The sequence below is a fragment of the Hippocampus guttulatus genome, chromosome 15, assembly GCF_054856545.1.
Source record: "Hippocampus guttulatus isolate MCC_2025c chromosome 15, RoL_Hgut_1.0, whole genome shotgun sequence".
NCBI classification, from domain to species: Eukaryota; Metazoa; Chordata; class Actinopteri; order Syngnathiformes; family Syngnathidae; genus Hippocampus; species Hippocampus guttulatus.
Window position 1 is genome coordinate 9,979,835 of NC_141275.1, and position 13,486 is coordinate 9,993,320.

Here is a 13,486-nt window from a genome sequence, read left to right on the forward strand (position 1 = left end):
TCGGCTTCAGGAGAAGGGGGCAAGCCAAAGCTCACTCACTCACATCCACAAGGACTCAGGCTGGATAAAAATTGTGAAACCAAGCTGAAAATGAAACCGACCGAATAAGGCTTGCAACACAACGTAACGGAGAGAATTTGACGCGTTGCCAAGGCTGATCGAATCCCCTTCGGATGACACGGTCCACATTCGAGGCAAAGCGGTGTCATTGAGCAGGCAGGACACGTCAAGAGAAGGGAGGAGAGAGAGAGAGAGAAAAAAAGCTGACCGACTGCACTGTACGACTCAAGCTATTAAATCGCCTCCGCCGGCCTTAAGACATCCTTTCAAGGACACCAGCCTGCTGTCATCCCGACGGAAGGTTCCCGACAACGACGTCGCCGAGGTCGGAGTTGGTGATCACAAGGTGAAGAAAAAAGACGTTTTATATTAGCCAGCTAGCGGTTCGTGCTAACAGTTAAAGGCTAGCTGGCTATTGCTAGTTACCGATATTAGCTACTCGGCTAACTAGTTTTTACCGGTTACCTTTGGCCTCACTGGCTTTTTTTGTCTCGTCTTAATCGTGACAAAAAAGAGCACACAAGACGCGTCTTTATGGTGCTATTTCGTGAAACGATCGCGTATTGCTCCTCGCCGATGAAAGAGCACAGACACTTGACAGCTGTCAAACAAGGTCGTGCGAGTTTTTTTAATGTGTGTGTGTGTGTTTTGTGGAACATATCCCCTATTCCCACGTCGAATAGTCATTAAAACGTCACGTCACGCTGTTTGTGTGTTCTCTTCTTTTTTGGGCCCCACGCCTCGCACAAATTCATGGCGTGTCAGTCGCTTTTTGCGTCAAGTCAGAACGTCTCCGGAATAGCGATTGTCTCCCCCGGCCCTCGTCATATAACAGCACGTATGGCTTACACTCATTTGAGGGGGTGCTGCCGGCGACTCAGCTGTCCGTGGACAAGTTGGGTAACGTCACGCGGTTATAATTAGACCGGTAGACATGTCCATCGTTAACCGTGTTCTTTGCCCACAGCTTTGACTGACGCTAGATTGTCCGCTGCTCGAGAATAGTGTCATTTGGGGAAATAATTGAATCTCATACATCCAGGAATTCACTGAATGGATAAAGCAGACGCTGGAGAAGAAAAGATCATCTATGCTCTTTATATGCGAATCCCTAAATCTGTTCATGTGTAGTGATAGTCTACTGTGTGACACACCATCCTGTGTGTTCTCTCAACAGGACCAAACGATCACGGGATATTATTTGTGTGTGAGGGGGGAGCAAACAAATGGGGGATTACGGGTTCGGAGTCCTGGTTCAAAACAACACTGGTAGCAAATCTGCGTTCCCGGTCCGAATCCACCCGCATCTGCAGCCCTCACACCACCACCAAAATGTGTCGCAGAGCCCCGCTGCATTCATAAACAGCACCACAGCCGCGGGGAATGGCACCACGACGGGCTCCCCCTGGCTCTTCCCTGCCTCGGCCACCCACAGCAGTGTGCAAGACGAAATCCTGGGCGGGCCCGAGAAGCCCAAAGCGCAGCAGCAACAAGAAATGCAAGAAACGCAAGAAAAGCAGCTGTCCCCTGGGAGTCACCAGGAGGGTGGAGGTGGTGGGGGTGGGATTATTTCAGAACTGGAAAAAGGCCGGTCGGAGGACAGCAAGACGGACAGCGGCTCGCCTGAAGGAAGCACCGGGAAAGAGAAGCAGATCCGTCTGGAGTCTCCGGTTTTGACAGGCTTCGATTACCAGGAGACATCCGGTCTGGGCGGCCCGGTCCAATCCAGTACCACCTCGTCGTCGCTCACCGGCTTCAACAATTGGTCGGCAGCCATCCCGCCGGCGCCGTCGACCATCATCAACGAGGACGTCAGCTTCTTTAACCCGGCATCGGCCAACAACGGCACACTGCTGTTCCAGAACTTCTCCCATCATGTCAGCCCGGGCTTCGGCAGCAACTTTTCCCCTCAGATAGGACCGGCCGCTGCCCTTTCGCAGCACCACCCGGCTCCCCCGCCGCACCCCCACTTCCAGCACCCCCACAACCAACACCAGCAGCACCGGCGCTCGCCCGCCTCCCCGCATCCTCCTCCACCCTTTCCACACAGGAATCCGCCCTTCAACCAGTTGCCACATTTGTCCAACAGCCTGAGCAAGCCCCCGTCCCCCTGGGGCCCGGCCAGCTACCAGAGCCCCTCTCCCTCCCCGGGCTCCTCCACCTCCTGGAGTCCAGGAGGCGGCTACGGAAGTGGCGGCGGCGGCTGGGGAGGATCTCAGGGCCGAGATTATCGCCGAGGTCTCAATGGTGGCATGACTCCGATCAACTCCATCTCGCCACTGAAGAAGACCTTCCTGAACAACCACGTGGCATCCCAGAAGTACCCTCGCAACAGTCCCGCTGGCTTCAACCCCAAGTCCTGGATGGATGACGGCGTCGGTCGCAGTGATAACATCTTCCCTTTCCAGGTATGTAAGGGGGTCTTCGGCCCGACACATTTTTTTTCGTTAGGAATGTAGCTGCACAAGAGGGCGCGCTCAGTCTTGCCGCATTTACTATTTTTTATTAGATTGTTTTTAAATTCATTGCCTAAATTTTCCATACAAACCTTTCGCTGTAATTGTGACATTTTGAGGTTACAAATGGTGGCCAATGAGCTACTTTACGGAATACATCGTCACACGGCACAAGGAGGCACACTCGGTTTCTGCCGTATGTAGTACTTAATCATTTGATTGTTTTATATTCATGGCCTAGAATGTTTTCGACACAAATATTTGCTGTCATTGTGAGAATTGGTGACACTACGAATGGTGGGCAATGCAAATAGTTTTCTTGGCGGCGTCGGAATATGTCATTGGGTGGCACGAGAAAGCAAGCTCCGTTACCACTATATTTACTATTTTCATGGCTGAGAAGATTTTCCATAGAAGCATTTGCTGTATTCGTTAGAATTTGAATATAGGAAGGTCACACAGTGAAGTAGCTTGTGCAGTTGCAGAACAATATCCTATCACACGGCTCAAGGAGGCGCACTTACCGGTAGTTTCTGCCGTTAACTGTTTTTGCCATCAATAGTTTTTCATACAAGTATTGACTGTATTTTGGACTAATGTATGTTAAGGGCTGGTTCCGAATCATGCAAAAATGTGGGTTCTGTCAAATTGCATTTCATAAACGAGACCCCCCTAAACATACTGTACGTTCCATTCATCCGCTTTTCTGGGTGGCGTCACGGGCTGGAAGCTAATCCTCGCCGGCTTAGGGTCAGTTATGTGAACTTCTACCCTACAAATACATTCCCATGAATACGTTTATGCCTTTCAATTCACATTCACATCCAATGTCTTTGCAAAACATAATTAAACTGCAGCCCACCCTTTCCCGTTCATTCATTACTGTCAATGTGATATCGCTACTATTTTTAGTCGTGGGGGGCTGGCAGGTGGGTACGGATTTCCAAGGCTCTCCTCTTGTCGCGTGAGCTTCTAAATCTATTTTATATATATATATAGGTTATTTTTTTATTAAATTTTTTTCCCAATGTACTTGATGTGTGTCTGTGATGATGACTAATGTGCTTGTGTCACCGCAACGTTGCAGTGTGCCACATATGCGAACCAAGAGGGGTTGAGTGGGGTAGGGCGCTAGTATCAAGGATGGAGAGAAATTTGTAAAATAAGATGAGGTTTTAAGTAGTTAAAAAAAACCCAAAAAACATATCAGTTGATGATTTGCATTTAAGAAAAGGGTGTCACTGTGTGTTGGGGAACTCTGCTTTGCGCCACATCATGAGGTCTCAATATCTTACTCCCTGAAATAGAGCCGAGCGATTTTCTTTGATTCTTTGTTTATTAAGAAAATGGTGTCACTGTGTGTTGGGGAACTCTGCTTTGCGCCACATCATGAGGTCTCAATATCTTACTCCCTGAAATAGAGCCGAGCGATTTTCTTTGATTCTTTGTTTATTAATGACCCAGGATGTGTCTGCTGTTACGCTAGCGACAAAATGGCCTCATGACGCGTTCAATGTGATTTGTAATAGCTGGGATCCGAGCGTACCAATAATTGTGTTACCACATTGAGAAAAAGCCCTGACGGTTTTGTCGGGAAAGGGGTGAAGGGAGCATTAAGATAAATTTGTTGTATTGATCCAGCTGGAGATTGATTGCCCAGGTCATCACAATGAGGGGGGTATGACGTCTGCCATCAGCTCAGCTTGACCTCATGACCTCTCTCAAGACTGTACGCAGCCACTGCCCTTTTTGCATTTGTGTGTTCCTTTCCTCCATGCATGCAAATAAACTTGTCAGCCCCGTATTTGGATGGATTCAAATCAATATCCTTATAAGATGTTCTAATGTGTGCAGTCACTTCCCTTGTTGACTTAGCTGCCAGCAGCCTACACTAATTGGTCTTAAAGACCACCATCTGGCGCAACTCAAATTGTATTTAAATGTAATTATACTAATCATGTAGTACAGTAACCCCCGGCCGATTCGTGAGTGAACTCGCCTCGCAAATTTTCTGTCGAATATTCCAAACAACCTTTCGCTGAAAATCGTGTCGATTCGTACGTACTGAGGTTCTGCCCAAATGTCCTCCTTTAATGTGCCATGTTAATGAGGGAGGAGCTAGCATTGGCCACCAGCTGATAGCTCACCGGCTTTTCAGCGAACACTGCAGTGTGATGAAAAATTCCAGTAGGCGACCCAGAGGCACCGTGGTAAAACTCCAAAGATGATACAGAGAAAGGTGTGGCTATCTATTGGTTTTGGTGAAAGTTGACAGCTGATCAGATGCTAATGGCTAGCTGCTAAACTTAAGGCACACTAAGTTCACAACTATTTAAAAAATGAGAATGAGCATATCTATGCATTATTTAGTCAACGATGTAATAAAATGGCTCACAGGAAAGTAGTAAATGCTATTTTTTTTTTAGAGGTCGTCAAGTGACTTCCTCACACCTTTGACACATTATTTTCTTTTAGAATCTTTGTTTTTAAGGTGGGATCATAGTTTGGGGTTTATGCGCAATTTTTTTTAGATTCACTTTAGGGATTGGTCCTTAACCACTGCAAATTGAGAGGGTTGGTTCCCTGTATGTACAGTGGAAATTCAAAATTGTAACAACTGACTGTCTTTTATGAGACTTTTGTGATACTCCAGTAGAAAGGAATCAGTGAAGGTGAAGAGCAAAAGTGTGATGAGATGAATATGACTGAACGTGGAAATTACTGTGACATCTCAGTTCTGGCTGCTCAGAACAAAATAACTAAAAATGACAGTAAGTCAACATCAGTAGTAAGGGAAAATGTATGTACGGGCGGGGTCTCCTTTCATTCCTATGGCGGCGACGTAACCAGACACTATACATCACATTTAAGTCCTTCCCACAATAATACAGGCGTAATATCTTAATTACGGTAAATGATTGTATGAAAAACATGTTTTTAAAAAGGGGAAATCTTAATTTGAAAACGGATTATATTCGACCTTTGAGATTCTGCTATATTTGTTACACACTCCAGCAATGAGGAGTAATGACTCACAGTGTACCTTGGGCCAAACAGTAAGGACATTGTTCTGACATGTCTCAACATGCCCGTGACCCGTCTTGTTTTAATAGTTTTTTTTTTTCACACCCAAATTTGTGTCAACTAAAAAGTATTGTTTTAAACTAAAAAGATTTGAGGGGAAGGGTTTTGGCTCTGGCACGGCATCCATCTTGACGCCACCAACAATCTCCATCAGTCCCCCGCAGCTCGAGTTGCGGGCTCAGAGCCGCAGTATGACCATCTTCCTGCGGTTGAATCAGATCAAGCTAAGTAGTAGCATTGTCCTCCTGGCTTCGTCGCACAGCAAGAACACATGGAGGGGGGCTGGGCAAACAATGACCTTCCTCTGCTCGTGCGCGTTTGCAAAAGAACCAGAAATTATACAAGTACTGTATATAACCCACTTATGAAGAACACACAATGCAGAGATTGTGTCTAAAGGAGAAACCATTTTACCAAGGCGGATTGAAATATGCATATGCATTATTCTGGGCGTTAATGCTGTGGGTCTTGTGTTCCCCACATAAACGAATTAATGAATGAATTTGCTGTGGTGTGATATATAATGATTGGGACAGTATAATCCAGTCATAAGAGTCACAACCGAGTGACTCAATATGCTACAGTACTAATTGGTCATTTTTCACAGAGGAGAAAGAATCTCTACGTGTGAGTAGTGTCATATTGTCTGTCTACAAGTTTTGTTATCTTCAAATCATGACAACACCACAACAGATCCTATTCATTCAAAGTGATGTGGTTGTTATTAAGACACAATGTGGAAGGTCACCCATGAGTCAATTACTTCCTGGCTCTAACGGTCACCAACATGACATAATGGTCATCGTCAAGGTAGGGTTTTAACGATTTTCAAATTCCTAACTATCACTTGAAATAAACTGAACCAAAATTGTGAGAGAACAGCATCAAACTGCTCGCCCTTTAAGAACGCCTGACAGAAATGTAACAGAAATGTTTGTCAGCAAAGCATTTTCGTGTCCATGCTTAACCATTATGCTTTCAGATACCTACCTAGGTGAGTATTTGATTGTTAAATTAGATTTTTAATTGAACTGGGTAGCCTGATACTTTGCGTTGTCCTGTATGAAATACCATTTCCACTTGTATGGTTATTTTCACAACTTCCCCTCAGCCTTTACGGTTAGCCTTTTAGGGTGGAATCGGAAAAAAACCCCAAAACGTCTAGCTTAACTCCTCCACTTAAAACTCCTTCAACACAAGTAGTCAACTTAATTTGTACCACATTTGAGGGGTGCGACTTTCGATCATCCACTGTATTGAATTGCTGAGGTTTCTGCACCTAACAAGCCAGTTTGTTTTGTTTCTTTAAATGTTGCGTTGCAGAGATGAGGCAGCGTTCACATGACTGATGACATCAAGTTGCACAAGGCAGTCGCCGGTTTGCTAACCGCTTTTACCTTTGTCTGTGTACAGTGAAAATGAAGTCTACACGACCTGTTCAAATGCCAGGTTTTTGTCATGTAACAATATGAGACAAAGAAAAATCATTTCAAAAGCTTTTCCACCTATTATATGGCCTCTAACCTTTACAACCAACCCCCCCCCCCCCCCAAAAAAACCCTTTGCAGCAGCACCTTTTTGAATAGGAGTCTGATCGTTGTGGCAATATTTGCCTCATTCTTGTTGGCAAAAATGTCCCAAAACGTTCAGATTATTAGAACATCCACTACACACATGCCTCTGTAAATCTCCCCTCAGGTGGTCCATGGATTTCAAGTCCAGACTCTGGCAGGGCCATTCCAAAACCTCAATCTTCTGGTGCAGCCCTTTTTTTTTGTTGTTGTCGATGATGATTTGGATGTATGCTTTGAGTCATGGTCAAGCTGAAAAGCCTGAAAGTGTTGCACTAACACTAACTTTTGGATCTTTTCATAATTTTTTCCACCTTGATGAAGGCTCCAGTTTCATTTGAAGAAATGCAGCCCGCTAGTCTTTGGCTGCCAGCACAAAAAAAGTTATATCCTCTGTATGTCTGTATCAGCTAGACAATAAGAGGAAGTGTCGCCACACTGCTTTTCCACTCTCTTGAGATGCTTCAGTTTATGCACCAACACTGCACGTCCACCATTTTGTACAAAGATTTCACATGGGTTTGTTTTTGGATTCAATTTTGTTTTTGTTAGGCGAGTCCATATGCTGCTTCGTGGCTGTTCATCCCAAAGTAACAGGAAGAGCTACGCAGGGCACGCCATGTTCCAGCACTCTCGCGCAGGCTGCAGTAAGCGGGGAAGCTGCTGTATTAGAGCGGCTTTAGAATTCGGACTGGGCTGATGGCCAGCCAGCAGCACTCCTGCTAACAGCTAATGCACGGTTTAGCCGGTGCAGAGCTTCTCCCCGTTCAAAATGTGATTTTATTTTTTGACAAATGGATTGTCTTTCTTTTCTCTCAGCCCCTCCCTCATTTAATTCTCGAGATCAGAAATGTGTTCCTGTGTCAGGTGTTGTGTATTTGCCGTAAGCCAAGACAGGATGTTGTTTTAAGAGAACCACCTGGACAACTGTTGGTTATAAAGCGCGTTGTTTGTAAAGAGTTGACGTTGGCTATTGTGCATCTCAAGCTCTCATTCATCCCCTGCTGAACTCCCAATTGTGAGAAGGGACTTCCAATCAATATAAGGCTGTTGAGCAATTAGAACAGACCAAATTAGAAAGACTAGCAGTTTTGTTAGACCAGGGGTCAGGGAATCTTTAATGCCAATGAGGAGCCATTTCAATTTTTATAGTCCTCAAAGGGCCATATTAGATTGATGCAAAAAAAAATGCTTAAAAAAATCATTTTGAATATGAAAAGTTCCTCTGGTGCTTTGTTTTTAAAATCACATGGTTGTGCCACGGCTCTGTCAGGCTGTAGACTGCATCCATATAAGGAGAAGCTTTGCCATTATCTTGATGGAAATGCAGTGTGCATATTCCCTAGAAAAGACACCCCCCACTCTTGGCCGAATGCACGAAAAGAACAAAAAAAAATCTTTAGTCTGAATTCAAAATAGTGTAAAAGTGATAAACATTGAGGCTTACAAATTATACAGTCAATGTTTTAAGTAATATTTTAAGCATTCATGAACAATCATACGTGTAAAAGTAAAGTCGCCACAGCCATGGTAATAAAATGAAAAATAAATCAATGTTTATGCAATCTTGACAAATGTCGCGTCTCAGCGAGCCAGTCACCAGCTATCAAGCAAGCTCATTGCACTCGCGGCTCATATCAGCAGGTGACTCCCTTGCCTGTTCTTCAAAGATCTTTCCAATATAAGGCTCTAAACACTCTTGGGTTTCATGTGATGGGTTTAAAAGTTCGTTAAATGTCGCAGCAAGCAAGCTCGGAGTGCTGGCAGCTAATATTAGCATGCGACTCCTGTGCCTGGAGCTTGATGACACTTACAGAAACGTCCACCCATACATTTTCTAATCCGCTTCTCCCCACAAGGGTCGCGGGCGTGCTGGAGCCTATCCCAGCTGTCTTCGTGCAGTATAGGTGGGGTACACCCTGAACCGGTTGCCGGCCAATCTCAGGGCACACATAGACGAACAACCGTTCGCCCTCACACTCACCCCTCGATACAATTTAGAGTGCTCCATTTACCATGTTTTTGGGATGTGGGAGGAAACCGGAGTACCCGCAGAAAACCCACGCAGTCAGGGGTAGAACTTGAAAACGCCACACAGTAAGGCCGGAGCCGGAATCGAACCCTGTCGTCCGCCGTCCTGCCCTACATAAACATTGTCTCGCCGTTTCATGTCAAATGTGGAGAACATATTATGTTGGCTGTGTGTCGCAGCCTTTCAGTCAGTGGCTAGCCAGCACGTTCCTAGCGTTGGTAACTCAAATTAGCAGCTGGCTCTTTTGCCTGAAACATGACTGACCATTATTATATAAATTAGGCCTATCATTTTGAAATATCATAAATGATTCCCATCTTCTGTTCGGCACTTACTGTCCCTTGCTTGACACAGCTAGGCAGTCGGCAGCTAGCTTGCAAATAGTGGTGAGTGCTAGCAACTCACAGCCCTTGCCTGCGCCTGGAGCATGGTGACATTGCTATTTTTGTGCAACTATTGAGGCGTATTTTTCTTTGAAAATGTCTCACGCAGCTCATTTGTTTATAACCAGTTGTCAGCCGGCGCTACCGGCAAACATTAGCAGTCATCTCCCATGCCGAGAGCATAATGCTGGTTTGACCTTTCAGGTTTTTGAGACATGCACTTCACTTTTCAAGTCCAAATTGTCTGACTTTTCAGGCATGTGGTACACCTCCTGTTACCGCTTGAATGAATTGGATGTGATATTTTGTCAAGCACATGATGTTGTTTTTCAATTAGACCCTCATCTCACTGCCAAATTTCCTGATTGAAACTGCATCCAGGAGAAGAGGGTAGCGTGCGCATAGAAAAAAAAGGATATTCATTAGAGACAGCTTTTCATTCTTTGAACATAACATGTGCATGCAAATTCTCGTGCACGTCTCTACACGCACTAATTCTGACTGAGCCATTAAGCTGCAGAAGCCCGAGGTTTCAGTCATTACCCCTGCTCTTTGTCACGTTGGTGCTAACAGAGAGAAATGTTTTTAAACTAATGAGGGGCCTGAGCTGGGCTGCACACAGCACACACTGTTGCGATCATACGGCTTTGTTGCGCCCTTCACACACCCTTGACAGATACTCCGAGAACCGTGCGCGCTCATGTGCGCGCACGTGTTTACGGCTGCATAGGCCCTAATTAGGCCACGGCCCCTGTCTTCTTCATGTGTCCGAATTTAGGAAAAAAAGAAGACAATGCAGTGACTATGTGGAAGGGGGGGGGGGTCTTGTGGTCCATCGAGGGTCACCCACAGTCCATTCCATGACATTGGTCAACATTTAATTGATTTACAAAAGTGATTTCCCATTCACTCATCCATTTTCTATGGTGCTTATCCTCATTAGGGTCGGTGGGGGGGATCAGTCGGAGCCTGTTCCAAATGACTTTAGGCGAGAGGTGGGGCACAAGCTGTACTGGTTTCCAGCCAATCCCAAGGCACATTTCGGCATACAGTGCTTTACATTCACCGATGGACAAATTGGTTTTAAATGGATCAAAGAGGCATGTTTTTGGAATGCGGGAGGAAGCTGGAGCACCTGGAGAAAATCCACACAAGCACGGAGAGAACATGCGAGCTCCAAACAGGCAGGCCAGAACCTTGTCTAATAGCGAACACAATCTTGAAACACACGCCAATGCCAGACAAAGTACTTGGAGTTAGCGCTGTATTTTGTTCACATCGCCGCATACAATGAAGTCATGTCAGCATAATCCCTCGGTAATCCCCAAGCAATGAAAGGGTTGTGTTACTCTTACTCTTATTGTCCCTCCGAGTGCACACATGCACAACAATCCCAACATTCAGCTAACAATCGCTTATAGGTCGTTTCTGACAGTTTGGGTATTTCATGTCGCAGCAGGGCTTTGAAATAGTTTGGCTTGCCGCAGCCATATTCACAAGCATCAAACACTCGGCCCGCTTCCCCTTCCTGCCCTCCTGGAAAGGCAGGCAGAGAGAAAAGACCTTTCCTTTGCCTTGTATACCCTTTCCATCTCTCCATCATCCCCTTCTTTCATCTGCCACTGCCTTCTCTGCCTCGGTCTTCCTTTCCCTCTCCTGTTGTCGAGGACGTGATTAGGAACACAATAATAAGAGGTGAAATGGACAACTTCCCGGCAATTTACATGGAGACGTCGAGGTCAAAACAATCTCGAACCTGGGAAAAAATCCTTCACGAGCGTACAATATTTCGCCCAGATACTCCTTTTTAACCCCTTCTCAGCGGCAGGTGACACGAGGGTTAGTGTACCCAATGAAACTGAAATGGAACACACGAGCATAGGAAAGGGACTGTTGGTTGGTTAGAATTTTTCTGGGTACTGGAGCTCATTTTCTAGTTTACAATGCATTTACTTCTTGCTCAGAAATGAAACAAACTTGGTTGAACTTCTCTATTTGGATTCTTACACATTACAAATTAAGCCTCATCTAATGTATAATAGTGGGCGCTTGTTTCTGATTTTGCCCGATGCCGTCTGGCATTTGCCGATGTTTGTTTTGTGAGATTGCGCACTGTGCGTGTTTTTAAAAAAAAGTGACATTTTCGTTACTGCTGTGAAATGGCCCCCTTTTTGTTAAACCAGCTGGCATCTCGAGCCATCTAACCAATTTCTCTTTTGCTGCTTAAAAAACAGTGCTTACTGAATTTGGAGAGTACAAAAAACATAAAGAACATTAAAAAAAATCCAAAACAAAAACAAGTCGTCCGCCTGCTGACATGCCCTCGCTCATGAGCTGAGGTCTGTTTTTGTGACCCCCCCCAACACGTGACCTCGCATAAGAGTGAGGTCACCGTGAGCTTTCCTTCCCAAGGTGATTTTGCTTTGCTGTCGCATTGTTCCGTGTAGAATGTGGCGCCGCCGATGTGTAGCTGGGGTGTGACCGGCACGAATTGAGAACATGCTAACAATGTGCTGGCATTGCAGATTACTTGCAGGTTGGTCAAGTTTATGAAATGGCATCATTGGTAAAATACTGGTGAGATTGTAGTCATGCTTTTAACTTTGACTAGAGTGAAATCTCTTAAGGTCAAACGCAAAAGATTTCAAAACCATTTTTCCCCCCCCATGGTCAAATTGCAACCGTCATTAAACATTAATAATGCAGTTCAGGTGATTTTTTTTTCGTTTCTTGCAAGTAGAAAAGTAGAATAACACCATCTGCTGATAGTCGAGATAGGCAACCAGCACTGATTCACAAATCACAATTTTTATATCGAAAATGATCTATTTGCTGGGGGACACACCTATTTGATCGTGTCCATGTATTTGCTCATTCTGTAACGCCCAAACATCCTGCTTCTTCGAAGGCACCATGTTGGCAGAAGGTTAGCTAGCGTTGGCCACTCTCTGATTGCAGGCTTGCTTGACAGTGAACATCAGCATGTTGCGTGTCGAGTTATCCGCTGATAATGGCTCGCTGCCCGACGTAAGGTACAATAAATCCCTAACTAAAGAGTCATTTGCAATATATGTCTTTTTTTTTTAAATAGAATGAGTGTCTCAGTGAGTCAGAAACATAATAAAATGGCTGAGAGGAAAGTAGTAATTGGTATTTTTACAGGGTGCAAAACCGGGACGTATATTTAAGCATCCTCGAATTTCAGGTGCATTTCTTTTTTTTTTGAATCAAATAATCTCGAAAGCATTTATTTTCAAGGGTAATTTAAAATGAATTTGAAATAATCCGAAAGTGTTTTGTCACCACTTTGAAATTTGTGATATCGGCCTCTACAATTCGCAAGTATTTGCTATTTGCAGGCAGGACTGTTTTCAAATCTTCGCAAATAGCAAGGTTTGACTTTATTTAAAATGACTTATGATCAGCACTTTCGGCAACTGTTCTAGTTGGTGCTTGTTTTTCATCCTTTTCTATCGTTGCATTATCAAATAACCCCATTCCTGATAAGATGTGCTTGGGAACACCCCTAATTTATGAGTTGTGACCAAACAGTCAAACCATCATGACTAAGCAATTTCTCGTCACATCACAGGAAAATCACATTTGCAATGAGCAGAAGGGCATGTTGGGAGCGGTTGAGAGGTATTTAGTCGCAAATGTACTTGAACACATTTGTGTTAAAGTTTAAATTTATCAATGGTGAAGTGCACAAATTCAAATTTTGGGGGGTATGAAGAAGAAAAAACGTGTTTACCAGTCTGATACGTTTAGGTGGAATCAAAAGTGAAGTCTTATCAAATTTGACCTTATCCTGTACATGACTTGATAAATAATGCAAAAGACACATTTTTATGATGCCAAACCTGACAGAAAATGCATGTCGCAAATGTTTGACTGTTC

At 44.5% G+C, this 13,486-nt stretch overlaps 1 protein-coding gene across 5 annotated transcripts in view; it reads left to right on the forward strand.

Moving 5' to 3' along the window:
* cpeb4b (cytoplasmic polyadenylation element binding protein 4b) overlaps positions 1-13,486 on the forward strand; it is a 38,538-nt gene continuing 25,052 nt past the window's right edge. For all 5 annotated transcript variants that reach the window (XM_086131104.1, XM_086131105.1, XM_086131106.1 and 2 more), the window contains exons 1-2: positions 1-406; positions 1,238-2,468. In XM_086131104.1, the coding sequence (XP_085987230.1) occupies positions 1,287-2,468 (1,182 nt within the window). In that variant the 5' untranslated portion in view covers positions 1-406; positions 1,238-1,286. The remainder of the gene's footprint in view (positions 407-1,237; positions 2,469-13,486) is intronic.